This window comes from Balaenoptera physalus (assembly GCF_965194825.1).
Source record: "Balaenoptera physalus genome assembly, chromosome: 20".
In the NCBI taxonomy this organism is placed as follows: domain Eukaryota; kingdom Metazoa; phylum Chordata; class Mammalia; order Artiodactyla; family Balaenopteridae; genus Balaenoptera; species Balaenoptera physalus.
Genome location: NC_138901.1, coordinates 26,281,208 through 26,295,797, shown reverse-complemented (window position 1 = coordinate 26,295,797; position 14,590 = coordinate 26,281,208). Strand labels below are relative to the sequence as shown.

General features: G+C 42.0%; 1 protein-coding gene across 2 annotated transcripts in view; it reads right to left on the bottom strand.

Moving 5' to 3' along the window:
• SKAP1 (src kinase associated phosphoprotein 1) overlaps positions 1 to 14,590 on the bottom strand; it is a 282,843-nt gene that overhangs the window by 34,264 nt on the left and 233,989 nt on the right. The window contains exons 5-9 of one of the 2 annotated variants that reach the window (XM_082441766.1): positions 13,649 to 13,726; positions 12,710 to 12,793; positions 9,621 to 9,745; positions 6,500 to 6,563; positions 4,159 to 4,377 (exon numbers count right to left, since the gene is read on the bottom strand). In XM_082441766.1, the coding sequence (XP_082297892.1) occupies positions 4,159 to 4,377; positions 6,500 to 6,563; positions 9,621 to 9,745; positions 12,710 to 12,793; positions 13,649 to 13,726 (570 nt within the window). The remainder of the gene's footprint in view (positions 1 to 4,158; positions 4,378 to 6,499; positions 6,564 to 9,620; positions 9,746 to 12,709; positions 12,794 to 13,648; positions 13,727 to 14,590) is intronic. The other variant, XM_082441767.1, reaches the window with a different exon arrangement.

The following is a 14,590-nucleotide window of genomic DNA, read 5'->3' as shown; positions in this document are numbered from 1 at the left end:
AGAAAATGCATGATTCCAGTTTTGGTGCTGACCAAAAGCACGGTGTGCCTAGGGCCTAGGGTGCATGGGAGTGAGAGGAAGAAAAGGCCAAGAAGCTCAGAAGGGGCCTGATGACGGCGTTGACTCTTCTTTGATGTTCCCCTCATGGAGTGTTGCTTTCCTATGAAGTTGGAAATTGTTCTTTCATAAACTTTGTATTTTAGGTGTGTGCTTTTTTTCTTTCCTTAGACCTCTTACTATCACCATTCCCCCTTCCTGTGGGTCTGGACAGCTGTATGGGGGAAAAATAATTCCAAAGAATGCTTGTTTCCAACCGACTCAAATTAAAAAAAAAACCAGTTATATGCTTTATTATAAAGCAATCTGGTTTCTGGGTCTATAATAACCCTCCAGGGCAGTGCGGGCAGCATCAGAATGTGCATAGAAATACCCAGGGAGGGCTCTTTCTCTCTCTTTCTGTTTGCTCTCCTGAAATCTCTCTAGAGAACACAGCCAGATTCTGTTGCCACCGCAGCTGCTGCGAGGCCCCAGTTACAGCTCTTCAGTGGTCTCAGGTGCCTTGCTGGATTCCAGGCTTGAGGCCCCAGACAAAGAGAAACCTGATAAAAGCTGTACTTTTATGGAATTTTGAATCATGAAACTGGGCCTGTGCTAGGCTGTAAAATGATTTTGGGGAGGGGTGAGAGAGGGTTCAGAAAAGCCTCCCATTTTCCACATATCGCTTTAGTATTTCTTTGTTGGTAGTCCCCTACAGTTGAATCTACTGCAAAAGAGATCTTAAACATCAAGGGTCCCCGTATTCTTAACATGGATGTTCAGAAATCCCAGCGGATACCAACCCTGAAACCATATTATCCGGGACTAACACTGCGGTCTTGGCTGAAAACCTCGAGTGCTCTGGTTTTCCCTCACGGGAAAGAGCGTGCTAGCCACGTGGCAAATGCAAATTTCCCATGATTAATGTGATGTTGTACATTTAATTTGATGATCCATACATTATTTTGATTAGAAAACACATTTTTGTATTGACTTGGTATGTGTTACAGGCATTTTTCTTTCAGCTAGGAGGCCCATTGACATTATATTCTGAAAGGGAGGAGATCTCACTTACACCGCCTTCCACATAGAGACAATGAGGCTTGTATAGGCCCCATGCCAAAGAGGAAGGAGAAGCAAAATCATTTACAGAGCACATTTACCTGTTATCATGAGACACATGTTAGAGGCCCAAGTCATTTGACTATTGATGGGTATACATTGTTAGCACAATGCAACCTTACTGTCGACTGTTCCTCCACCCAGCACCTGTCCTTGCAGTAGAAATGGGGCCTGAACAGAAGGCGTGATCCACTTTCCATCTGCTCAGGATTTTCAGTTTCACCTGCTCCACACATATTGCTGAAAATGTCCAACCGGACTGTCTCAGGTCTGGTTGGTGAAGGTGGGGAATGAGCCGATTCCCAATTCTTCAAGGAGGTAACACTTCCTATTTAAATACCACCAAATGGAGAATAGCCAGCATTTATTGAATGCTCCCTGTATGCCAGGGCTCTAAGTGCTTTACATACATCAGTTCCAGGCTTCGCAGGCATCCTTTTATGATAGCTACTATCGTTATCCCCATTTTACAGGTGGGAAAATCACACCTGAGAGACGGGGCAGATAACTTGCTCGAGGTCTCACAGCTAGCAGGTGGCAGAGCAGGTCCATCCTGACCTAGAGCCAGCACTTTTACCTGCAACACCATGCTGTGTCTCGCACGCCACTGCTCGGTGGGTGGTCTTGTGAGATGGTAGCAGAGGGGAGACAGTGTCAGGCTCCCTCACGTTCCCTCTCAATTCCTCCAGGATGGGTAGTGTGGCACATGCAAAACTAACAGCAATTTCAGCAGCAACAAGCTGAGTGGCACGGACAGAAAGCTGGCTGATGGAGACTTGTGTCTGAAATATTCATATTATAATTAAATGCCAATTTATCCAAACTTCAATGCTGTCTCTAAAAACTGTGATGGATAGAAGATTTTGGGAAAGAACCTGTTGGCTGGGTACGGCCTTGTCCTTTGGAAACTTAATAAGCAAGTTGGCTGCCGTTGCCCTAACCTGCGGAAAGAGACCCTGGTTTTCCTATGATGTGGCCTTCCTCACCTCTGAGGGACAGTTGTTGTGAGCATAGGGTAAGTGGCTTTCCTAGAGAAAGCCGACCAGTCTCCATGCCCTTGGAGTCCACTCCAATATCCAGACTGGTGTGAACTTTGGCACCGTGGGCAATGCTGCAATGGTCAAGGGTAGGATTTTACGAGGTGCGGGAAGGATGGTTGTTAAGAAGCCAATCATACATTCATTGACCCCCCTGGGGTAAGGTGGTGGTCTCAATCCCATCATATTTTCTGAGGCCTCTTTCCCTTTACTCTCCTTTGCTCTGTGTGTCTGAGCACCAGCTCCCTCTTGCCTGCTCCTTTGAGGAGTAAACTTGTTGCATGAAACAGCCCTTATTTGCTCCCCAGAGGTCTGGGTGGTTCTGTAAGGTTTTCCCAGAGCACTCTTCCACAGCTGTGACCCCAAGTGGAGTGTCACCTGGATATCTCCCCCAGGCTGGACAGTAGTGAGTGGGATGTGAGCTCACCAGGAATCTCTGGCCAAGTTGGGGAGTACATCTCCTTTTAGAGAGTGTTGTGAATTAGATCCATTTCTGCACCCTGCTGTTGCAATGGAGCAGACTGTGAAAGGGAAGATTCTCAGAGGAGCTGTGTTTTAATGTAGCAATTTGATTCAATTTTCCAGTCTATAAAATTACCCATCACTGCTCGTTGCTTTCTAACAGACACCTTCACTCTTAATTTAACAATCCTATCGAATTCTGCCAGGGAAATTGGAAAAATTTATCACCTGTGAAATTTTATTTTCCTTTGGTTGTATCTGTTTTTGTAAAACTTCATTAACGACGATGACTTGCTGAGGAAATTATCATTTTTTTTTTTAACTTCAGACACAAGAAATGGCTCGACCTCAACCAAGATATCATTTGCATAATAAAACACAACAGAAAGGCTGGGGAAGTTGGGACTAGCGGAGGCTGGAAGTGCTGGGAGAAGAAGCAGGCTCTCCTTGTCGGCTGGGTGGGTGGGTGAAGTCCCAGGAAGCAATGACATGGCTTCTCCCCCAGGGAGAGATGAATGTGGCATTGCCAGGGTTGGACCCTCTTCTTAGGAAGCCTTGAAATGCCAGTTGCTTACTGACAATGCTTTTTAGCAAACAGCCCTGTCTTCGGGGGCCTGAATGTTCTGTTCACCTTAGCTCCTACGTTCATCTGGGACTGAGGTTTAAATTGCTATAAATTTAGGCTTAACTTGAATTTCTCAGCAGAGCACTGAACTCCTGGCAAATTTCCACAGGAGCGATCTTCTGAATGGTCTTGAAGATTCAGCGTTCCCATGGTCTAACTAGCTCACAGTTAAAAGGCTCAGGCTTCGTTTTTTGCACAGTCTGACCCCCACTGTGCTCTGCACTGTTCAACAGCTGCTGTTACCCACACAGGAAGTGGCTGTGCGGGCGCAGTGATGACTACGCGGTTTTTGAGGTGCCGGTTATCATGCCTTTGTGAAAAAAGAAATACGTACAGTAGACCTGCTGTAGTGGTGGGCAGAGGACACACGTTAGGCTTATTAGCAAGAGATGCAATTTGATTCGTGGTATATCTAAACTAGGCAACGGTGAGCTGTGCTCTATCAGGGCTTTACTGTGTTACTGAAAAGGCTTGTCAGCATTTATCTATATTTCTTCAGTCTACATCCTTCATCATTTGAGGTGACTTTCCATTATCCTCACAATTACACAGAAAAGAAGTTCAAACTAGAGAATGCTGATGAAACTCGCAGTAAACCCATGAAAACCAACATGAGTATTCTTGACTCTTTAACCTGTTGACATTTGTAATAAATTACTTCACATGCAGAGGTGAAAGGCACTCCCTGATCAATCCATCTTGCCCCCAGAGCAGGGGAGAGCTTCTGTGCCGAGAATCACAGAAGCTCCACGGAAGCTTCCCCATAGTGTCTCCTTCAGAGGTTTAGCTTCCTCTGGAGTTGTCAAAGTTATATTCTTCAACCAGGTCAAGAGTTTCTAAACTAGAGGAAGATAATTAGAAGATGAAATTTCTCACCTGGTAAGATTTCATAAATATCTTCTTCTTTCTCCTCCATGGGCTCTTTGAGCCCCACACTCCCATGCAAGATAATGGGTCTGCTTTGGGAACCAGGATTTGAGGAGTCAAAACCATCGATATCATCATATGTCTCTTCCTCTTCCTCTTCCTCTTTCTCCCCTTCTTCCTCCTCTTCCTCCTCCTCTTCACATGGAATGGTTAAGGAGCTCAGGTCTGCTGGGGCAGAGATGAGAGTGAATCAAGATAGGGAGAAAAAGAAAAGAATAAGGCAGGGAAGGAAAGAGGGAGAAGGAGGAGGAGGAATGAGAATAAAACATGTCAAAAGAAAATGAAACGCTAGGTTAAGTGCTGTTATTTCTAGTGCGGGCCTTGGTGGCAGGAAATCTACAGAAAAGGCCAGACTAGCACTGCGTCAGGTTTAAACTATCAACATAAATCCTTCCTTGTGATAAAACTTGATCAGGATGAAGCAGCCCTGAAAAGTATGGGTGTGTGAATGAGCACATGAGGTGAAGGGAAGAAAATAGGGCAGAAGAGGAAATGCCAGCGTGCCTCGTGCTGCTTGTCAAGTGGAAAACTGGAAGGGTGAGTGATGCCCTGGGTTCTCTGGATACACACAGAGCCTGGGAACTATGGTGGCTGCTGCAGGATACCTGAGCTATCACACGCTCGTCTCCCCCATGATCTCACTGCAGAATTTCAGAGAAGTTTGCTTGTACAGAGAAGAGTGGGCAGAAGTGGAAGAGGAAGAGAAAGTGGGATGTGGAAAAATATAACAGCAATACAAGACCAAATGGAACGGCTGAGCGATGTGGTTACCATGCCCTTTTGCAACTGTACAGTCTGGCTGACCTTAAAGTGGGTCACCGCATAGAGGATGTTGAGCCATTACAGCGCTGGGGGGCACAGGGCGGGAGAGGGAGATTGGTTTTTTATTTTAATGGGGAACTGGGAAGGTTCATTCTCTGACGTGTAGTGCTCTCTGAAACCCTGCTGAGGGACCTCTGCAGGATGGGCAAGAGCAGGCAGGGTGCTCTGGGGAAGGAAAGGATAGAGAGACATCCGATGTTCATTTCAAAACATAATAAAACTGCTCGGCTTGATTAGGCTTTTAATAAAGATTTTGCAACTATTTTCATCTGAATTCGGGTGCCACCTCATATGAGGAAGGGATCAAAGACACATTTGTGGCTTAAACCATATGTTATTATTTTGTTTGTTTTAAAATAAAATGGAATGAATAATTTCTTCAATGTGGGATTCTGAAAGTACCACAGGGTACAGCTCAATAAAGCTGCTTGGAGTTTTATTGAAGTTTACACACTTAGGGGTATATTACACGCATAAATCCAATGCACCTAGATGAGAGTGTACCCTGTAGTCTCGCCATCAATGTTCATGTTTGCCTAGTTCTAGTCTATTATACGTGATGCTCTTGGTAGATGCGATAGTTTGTTCTTGTGATAGCAAAGGCATAAACTGAGTAAAATAGGCAATCGTAATTAAAGCTCCGGTGCTTCCTTCTTTTTATCCAAAATAAAATCTTATAGCAGAATAAAAAACGGAGATAAAAAGGCTTTGTGTTTTTAGGTTGACATACTTCTCCCTAGGTCTTGGGACCATGTACAAAGTTGGTGTTTCTGCCTTTCTGCAGAGGCAGGGTCCTGCCATGATGTATGTATACCATCATGAGGGTTATCTGATGCCAGGTGACAGGCTCAAGGTTGGCTACTTCTACCTGCCAGGCCACTCCCAGACAAGGCTTCCTGGGCCACTGTCACTGCTGTGCCTACAGGCTGGCCAGCAGAGGGTACTCTAAGAGAAGTCATTTAACATCTTCAGGCAGGACTCTTCCCATCCAAAGTAAGGACCATTTGATTGTGGCTTGGGAAATAGCAATTTGTTTTTAATGTCCAATGTCCTTGAAGGCCACCTAGATGAGTATATAGATTTCTACCTGACTAAAACTGAAGATTTTGGACCCTAAACCACATCTAGATGACTTTGGTATCATGAATTTCCTTTCCAGAATGTAAGGGGTTAGGAGACACTGAATTGAGCTGAGCTGATTTTCAGCATCTCTTTTCTGGTGATTACAAATATTACAGATTTGCCTGTAGTTAGGTGGATGAGTTAGAATGATATCAGAGGTCATTTCCAGGTTGATGGTTTCTTTTCCTTCTGATTCACCCATGTTACTATTTGTTGTTATCATATGAGGGATATGATAGGGAGAATGGGCAGATAAAAATATATTGAAGCCTGTGGATTATATTTATGCAATATAACTTCAACTGCAAATGCACTCAAGTACTACTTCTGTAATAATAATACTCACCCTTTAACAAGAAACTTATTTGATCCACCCAGTCTCTGGCCTCAGCTGGATTAGAAGCTGTAAACTAGAGAAAAATTAGTGAATTAATTTATCACTTTCACTAAAATTTCTGTGAATCCTTTAGGGAGGTTCAAGGGGAGGAACCTTGTGAGTTGACTTGCAGAGTCAAGTTGAAAGCTCAGGATACACTGCCTGCTTAATATTTAGCAAAAAGATCAAAATCCCACTCAAAGTGATATTTTTCCTTCAGCAATTTTGCATACCCAACGTTGACAGCTGGATTTGAATCCAGATTCATGTTCATGTGCATTCATTCATTTGATTGCCCATTCATTCATCAGGCATTTATTGAGAACAGTTTACAGGGAAAAAAAGGCAAACCCAAATTCCTGACTTCAGATCAATGCATCAGTTTTGGAGACAGCATACACCCTTGACATGGGAACACGACAAAGTAAGTGCATTTGATAACAGCTGGATGTTGAGAGAAGACAGGGAGCACTTATCGTTGCCTATGGTAAGCCAGGGAGGCGTGTTGAAGTAATACTGTTTTGGTTGGATTTTTAAAAAGAGTTGGTGGAAGTTGGTGAAGGGTACTGGACGTTTCAGGTAGGGAGAACCAGCTGCCAAAGATTAGAAATGAGACCATGATGTATAGGGAAGGTAGGCAGATCAGCTTGACTGGAGAACAGTAACAGATGAAGCTGGAGGATCAGAGAAGAGTTGATGAAAGGGCTCTGAGTATTAGGAATTCAGACTTAAAATGCAGGCAATGGGAAGCCACTGTAAATTCTAGCAAAAGGAGTGGGAGATTCTTTCAATAGTTGTGAGTAGGAGAGACTGAAATAGGGAGAAAATTAGAGACAGAAGACCAACTAGAAGGCTACTTAACTAGTCCTCTGGGTGAAGTGATAGGAACTTAACTATTGTGATGGCTGCAGGAGTAAATCAGAGGGGAAAGATCCAAAGGATATTATAGAGGAAGAATGCACAGACCATGGTAATTACTTGGAATCAATGGGCCAAAGAAAAGAAGAAGTAAACAAACTCTACATTCTGATTCACAAAACAGGCCAGTCAAGCATCAAGCTTTAGTAATTTTTTATTTTGAATGAATCAACTTGAAATGACTGTTCCTGAAAAACATTTTTATTATCTGGCCATTAGGGTAAGATAAAGACATGTACTATATAAGAAACCTAGATTCCTTGTAAACTGATATAGCCACTGTGGAGAACAGTATGGAGATTCCTTAAAAAACTAAAACTACAACTACCATGTGACCCAGCAATCCACTACTGGGCACATACCCTGAGAAAACGATAATTCAAAAAGAGTCATGTACCACAATGTTCACTGCAGCACTATTTACAACAGCCAGGACATGGAAGCAACCTAGGTGTCCATCGACAGATGAATGGATAAAGAAGATGTGGCACATATATAAAATGGAATATTAGCCATAAAAAGAAACGAAATTGAGTTATTTGTAGTGAGGTGGATGGACCTAGAGGAGTCTGTCATACAGAGTGAAGTAAGTCAGAAAAAGAAAAACAAATACCGTATGCTAACACATATATATGGAATCTAAAAAAAAAAAAAAAGGTTCTGAAGAACCTAGGGGCAGGACAGGAATAAAGACGCAGATGTAGAGAATGGACTTGAGGACACGGGGAGGGGGAAGAGTAAGCTGGGATGAAGTGAGAGAGTGGCATTGACATATATACACTACCAAATGTAAAACAGATAGCTAGTGGGAAGCAGCTACATAGCGCAGGGAGAGCAGCTCAGTGCTTTGTGACCACCTAGAGGGAGGGTGGGAGGGAGACGCAAGAGGGAAGGGATATGGGGATATATGTATACATATAGCTGATTCACTTTGTTATACAGCAGAAAGTAACATAACATTGTAAAGCAATTATACTCCAATAAAGATGTTTAAAAAAAAGAAACCTAGATTCCTGTTTAAAACTTATTAATAGATATTGTCATTCTTGATTTCTTAAAAACACATTTCTGTAAAAAATGCCTAGGGAAATTGCTTTAGACTTATCATATAAATTTTTATCTGGATCTGGGTGAATCAAATAAGAACTTAATACTAAAAATAACTTAGATACATCTACAAAAGACTCTATAGAAAAGTTTAGTTTAACTTAAAAATTTTTTTGAAATTACATGATTAAGACCTAGGTCATCTTATCAAAATAAGGGTTATGATACTGTAGAAACATAAAAGAATGAGTGCTGAGAAAAACTTGAAGAGTCAAAGCGTTACTCAATATTAACCTTAGCATGGCTTTTCTCTTTTTCTTGAGTTAGCTAAAGTTTTTCTAAATTGTTTTAGTAAAACTGTGATAAAAATAACCAACAAGGAGGAAACAATATGTGTATCTACATACACACATGTAAAAGTATACTTTTGGTGAAAATCACTATATTCCCATTGTCAGACATTTTTTGTTGCCTTAATTAATTTTATAATGCATTACCTATTATATTCCCTTTTATATTATATCAAAATATGTAAAAATGAACACCGTGAAGCATATCTTTCTCACCCCCACTCAGGTCCTCTAGTTCCTCAGTTGTCACTATTACTACTCAGTAATCATTGCTACCAGTATCTTAGAAATCCTTCCAGAGATATGCAATGCATCTACACACAGGAAGATTATACTGGATAGCAAGATGAATATGGGGAAATGAATTATTTTTCACTCTATAGTCAGATTTCTCTTTTTCTGGATTTCAAGGAAGGAAGTGAAGATAAGCAGTTGAAAAATAAAGAGAGTGGGAATTAAAGCCATGAAATTAGAGACTCTGAATAAAGAATTAGATTGTGTGCTGCAATAGACAAGATTCTCACCTACAGAGTGAGATGAGAAGGGGAGGGATGAAGAGACGGAAGCCAAGCAAAGGCAGTATCTAGGATAAAAGTGGCAACAGGAGGGTGGGCACGACATAGCAAAGGTGAGGACGTGTCAAGAGAGAAGGTCTTGGTAAGAAACGAGAGGTAACAAAGAAAAGATGGAACCCAGCACAGCAACCACCACTCACACGCAAAATGGAACGAAACTGCAACACTAATGAGGATCTCCATCGCCTCGGCTCATCCTACCTCATAGCTGCGCCTATCCTGGGAGGTCAGCTCAAAGCAGGATTCCTTCTTGGCATCTTTTCGCAGGTAGGGGGCCATCCGTACACTGTAGCCCTTAATGAGAAAGGTCCCTTTGGGCTGCTTGCCTGCAAGACAGGAAAGCTCCCTGTATCTCCAGAGAGATGCAACTGCCAAGGGAGGGCATCTTCTCTGGATGTAAAATAGAAGCACAGAAACAGCTGTTACATCCCTGAGGAACCACAATAGTCAAGGAGAGGTTATTACGGAAGCTTAAGAAGGGGCTACCGCGACAGCAAGGCAGATATCACTGCCAAGCTAGGGAAATGCAACGTGAAAGGTTACTTAGCCAAAAGAGTACAACAGAGACAGAGCATTTATTAGAATGTTAAGAGATCTATAATAACAGAAAGAAGGAATTATTACAGCAGGGAGAGTGTGGCCGAAAACGTGAGGCTCTTGAAGGCTATTACAGAACTGAAACATTATAATCGGGGCCAGCAGAGCACATCTGAGGGGAGGAACAGCAGCGCAAGGGGGCATTATAAGTTCCCAGGCTGTCATCCTGTGCCCTATGTAGCATTTGGGCTAGAGTGCTCTCCCTCTCCTGCTGGTCAGGTGGGAATTTATGCTAGAGGGAGAATAATGAAAACTCAGTATTTTATCCCTCTTGCAAGAGGCCAAATTGGGAAGTAGCAGAGTACTGCTGAGTATCATTAGATGATGAGGAAGGAGATAAAAGGAAAAGGACCCTAAGTGAGTGAAAGGAGAGACTACTCTGCCTGTCACTCTCTTTTTTAAAAAATAAAATATTAGAAACAGAAAAAGAGGGGTTGGTTCCCAAAGATTCTCTGTCCTCATGGTGTGGTTCAGGCAGAACATGTAGAAGAATGGAACCCCCGTGTCTGGGTGATGCTTTCTGTCCTGTGTCATGTGGAATGAGTTGCTTTTTGATGATGATGAAAAGAGGGATGGCAGTGGGAAGAAAATATTAAAAGAAAAGAAAAAGAATCTGTCCTCACCTGGTTGAGCTAAAAGAAATACACAAACACTCTGTACTTACTAAGAAAATGTCTTGGGCACAATAAGAAGTAACTGGCGAGAAGGGAGCCATGCAACAGTGCTTTTTGACACCAGAATCTTTTTTGTTAAAGTATCCCTCCTTGTTCTAACTGGCCACTAAAATGTTTTGTTGTTTCTTTGGTCACCAGATTTTATTTCACTCTGACGGCAAAATGGTCAATAAAAGTCTCCAAGCCTCTCGCTCTTCCTCTCCCTCCTCACCTTGAGTAGGAAGGATTCTGAATGAATGAACGTGATACCTAGTTTTATATCCAGAGATGCCAACCAAGTATTTAAATGCAAGGGAAATGATGAACATTTTTACAAGGACATATATATTAGTTTGAAGGTTTAAAATAAGAAAATAAAACCTGGTTGGCTTGTATGCCTAGAATTCAGGGGAGAAATTATAGTTGCTGGATTTGAGAGTGGGCTGGGGGTTGGAAGGATACAGGGGGCTTGTTACTCAGGTTTTGAGCTATGCTGCTATCATTTCCAAGTAGGGCTTCACACTTTACCCCTATATGGGAAAGGTTCTGATGAATTGTGATGGTAAACCCAAGATGAAGGTCAGTGATACCTGTTGCAGGCAGAGTGAGGTAACTGCCTTGAAGTCCAAGAGCAAATCTTAAGGATTCCATGTCACTTAGCAAAGCTATTCTTCCTGCTACCTTAGTCCCAAAAGTACAGGAAGTCCAAAGGCAAATGTGTAGGTATCTGATTATTCCCTTGACTGGATATCCAGGCTTTGGGAGAGGAATAAGTCCGGGAAAGAAGGAAGAGAGGAGAAACAGAAAATTATTGGAAGGACAATAAAGGATTTACTTTGGATCACGCCTCAGTAAGAAGGTGGTAGAACACAAAGAAAGCCCCCACAAGAATTGCTACTTTATTTTATCTCCCTCTTGTTTTGTAGAATTACTCCTGGGGCAGTCTAACCCTGCAGGAGGGTATCCCCTATTTGAAAGTTTGCATTCACCTACGATAACAACTTTTAGCTTGTATTTATTTGTAGCTGCCTCCAGTTTGTGCTTCTATCCTCTATTCCTTCTCACGAACTAAGCAACTGTGTTAAGCATGGATGGGGGGTCTTTTAGGGGTGGCTCATGAGTGCTGTGCTTGACTGAGTCAGTGGTGGCTCATTAAGAAGCTGCCTCTGGCTTGAGTCAACACTTCGCAGCTGCTGCCATCTGGCTGAAGGGTGTCTCTAGGGGACAGCAACCATTTGGGTCTCAGCACTCCATGGCTCTAGGCGTGTCCACTGGATTACGTCCCAGAACCCAGTAGGATAAAGTTTGGAGCCTGCTCTTAGAGAGTTTGGACTCAAAGGTTCTATTTCTGGGCCATTGGTAAGCTGCTAAAATCCTTCTCAGAATTAATTTTAACTATATTATTAATGCCTATAAAGTGTTTGAGGTTCTTTTTTTAAAAATTTATTTATTTATTTATATTTTATTTTTGGCTGCGGTGGGTCTTCGTTACTGCATGTGGGCTTTCTCTAGTTGTGGCGAGCGGGGGCTACTCTTCGTTGCGGTGCGCGGGCTTCTCATTGCAGTGGCTTCTCTTGTTGCGGAGCACGGGCTCTAGGCACACGGGCTTCAGTAGCTGTGGTGCACGGGCTTTGTTGCTCCGTGGCATGTGGGATCCTCCCGGACCAGGGCTCGAACCTGTCTCCCCTGCATTGGCAGGTGGATTCTTAATCACTGTGCCACCAGGGAAGTCCCAGAGGTTCTGTTTTTTAAATGCCAAGGTATTCAACCTTGATAATGTGTTATTAGTCATAATAAAAGGTAACCTTTTTATATGCTGGCCACACTATCCTAGTGTTTAAAGGGGCTATAATTTCTAAATTGGCAGCTGAGTTTTTGGTGATGAGCAAGGTATTATTTACCCAGGCTTATTTCTTTCCCAAGCATATCCCTTTATAGGTGTTAGTTAAGGACTGCTAAGTTGAGATCTAAGTGCTTGAGAATTTACGAAGTGCTTGCATCCAGGAGTGAGGTGCTGCTGTGCAAACGAAGAACACTTACTTTTCTCATTAGCATAGTAGTAGAAGAGGCCTCTGCTGACAACACACCATCGCTTCTGCCACTCTGATCCAAAGAAACTATGATCTAAACAGAACAGCAGTAAGGGACATAAATTCAGGTAACTACAATCACTGAAGAGTGCGTAAAATCCAACAACACACAGTCCAGTGTGTTATCGTTTTATTTCTGAGGTTAATGGACTGTAAAACCCTCCCTTTCACTCCCACAGGTTATCCCATGTTGACACAGAGTGCAGAGGACTCGCTCAGTTAAAGGTCCAAGTTCTAAACAGGTTTTGCCTGCTCTCATCCCAGCTGTTTCTCTACTTTTCCTTTATATCTTTCAGGTTCTAATCTCATCCTGTAGTTAAAAAATTCTCCATGAGATCTCTATGTGTTGCCTTTCAGCAAACCAAAATGACACTCCAGGCCATGGGCATGAGCAAGGCTTTCTTTGTGCTAAGCCAATTTGCCTGAGTGTTAAACCTGGTATTCCAACCCTACTAGAACCTATTCTAATTAAAGAGTGAAAGCTGAAGACGGGGGCTTGTCTAAAACTTGAAAGTGGGCTGCTTCACATATGATACAAAAATTACACTCATAGCAACATAGTTTCACTCTTTATGGGAGCACACTGAGAGATGAGAACAAAAATGTAGTCATTCATTTATTCATTCGACAAGTATTTATTAAGCACCTGTTGTGTACCAGGTGAGCAAGGCAAAACCAATCCCTATCCTGATGAAGTGAAGATTTGGGGCCATCTCTCTTCAGCCTACACACAAACACCAGACTTCTTTTCTTTTCTTCCCTTCCTTTTGCCTTACCCCTGCCTAGTATAGTACTGGGCATAGAGAAGGTACCCCTTATGCTAGCCCTCTTTTTCCTCATTTCCCTTCCCTTCTTGGAATGTTCTGAGATAGGAGGGTCTAGTCAGTACCTTTGCTTTTCTTCTCTAAGTATCCTTGCTTGATGATATTATCAAGCTCTTGAGCTCCTCTTGTGATGTCTTCCATTCCTAAAAGGAACAAGAGCAAAATATTTTGTTGAAATCTGACAGAATTTTCATTTATTGGGGCTACTTGAGATAATCTACATTAATGAAGGGGTGCTGATGGGCTATTGCTTATATATGGCACAAAATAAAACAATTTCTAGATGATTGAGGGGGAAGTAAATTTTCTTTTTCTTCTTAATTATATCTAATGCTAAAATTGCTTAAAATTATCTAAACATAACATTAGTTTGTGCAAGGGGAGGCAGCCTAATTATGTACTGATTGGCAAGAAAAGGACTCCAGAAAATTAAGAATTTGCTTAACTAAACACACACTCACCTTTTTCTAACAAACAGAAAGCCACCTTAGTGAACATAATTTTTATTAAGTTCACACAAAGAAAGGCTATGCATAGCTGAACTTGGCAATAGCTGCCAAATTCTGGTTTTGTCAAAGTAATGGTAAGAGTCTAGGGATGGTAGAAGCCTTTACACAGAGAAGACCTGGATCTGACATCAGCCTTTAATTGTATGCTGCTAACATTCTTGGCTTTCAATTAGCCTTGTTAGGTACAAATTTATTGAGCAGTCAAGATCCTAATCTATCTTCCACCACTGGAGCTTATACTTATTTTACAGAAGGGAGGGGCAAAGGACAGAGACAATGAGGTAGGAATTTACTCCTCAAAAAAAATAAAATGAAAAAAAAATAAATAAAATAAAATGAAACAGGAACAACAACAAAAACAATTAAAAAATATAACTCTATATTTCTTAACTAGGAGAAATGAAGGGAGTGGGTTAGCATAATCCTAATTTTATTCTTTTTGGTCCCCAAAACCAAATCTCTTTTGGTTTGCCTTAAAAAATTTAGAAAGCAAACAAA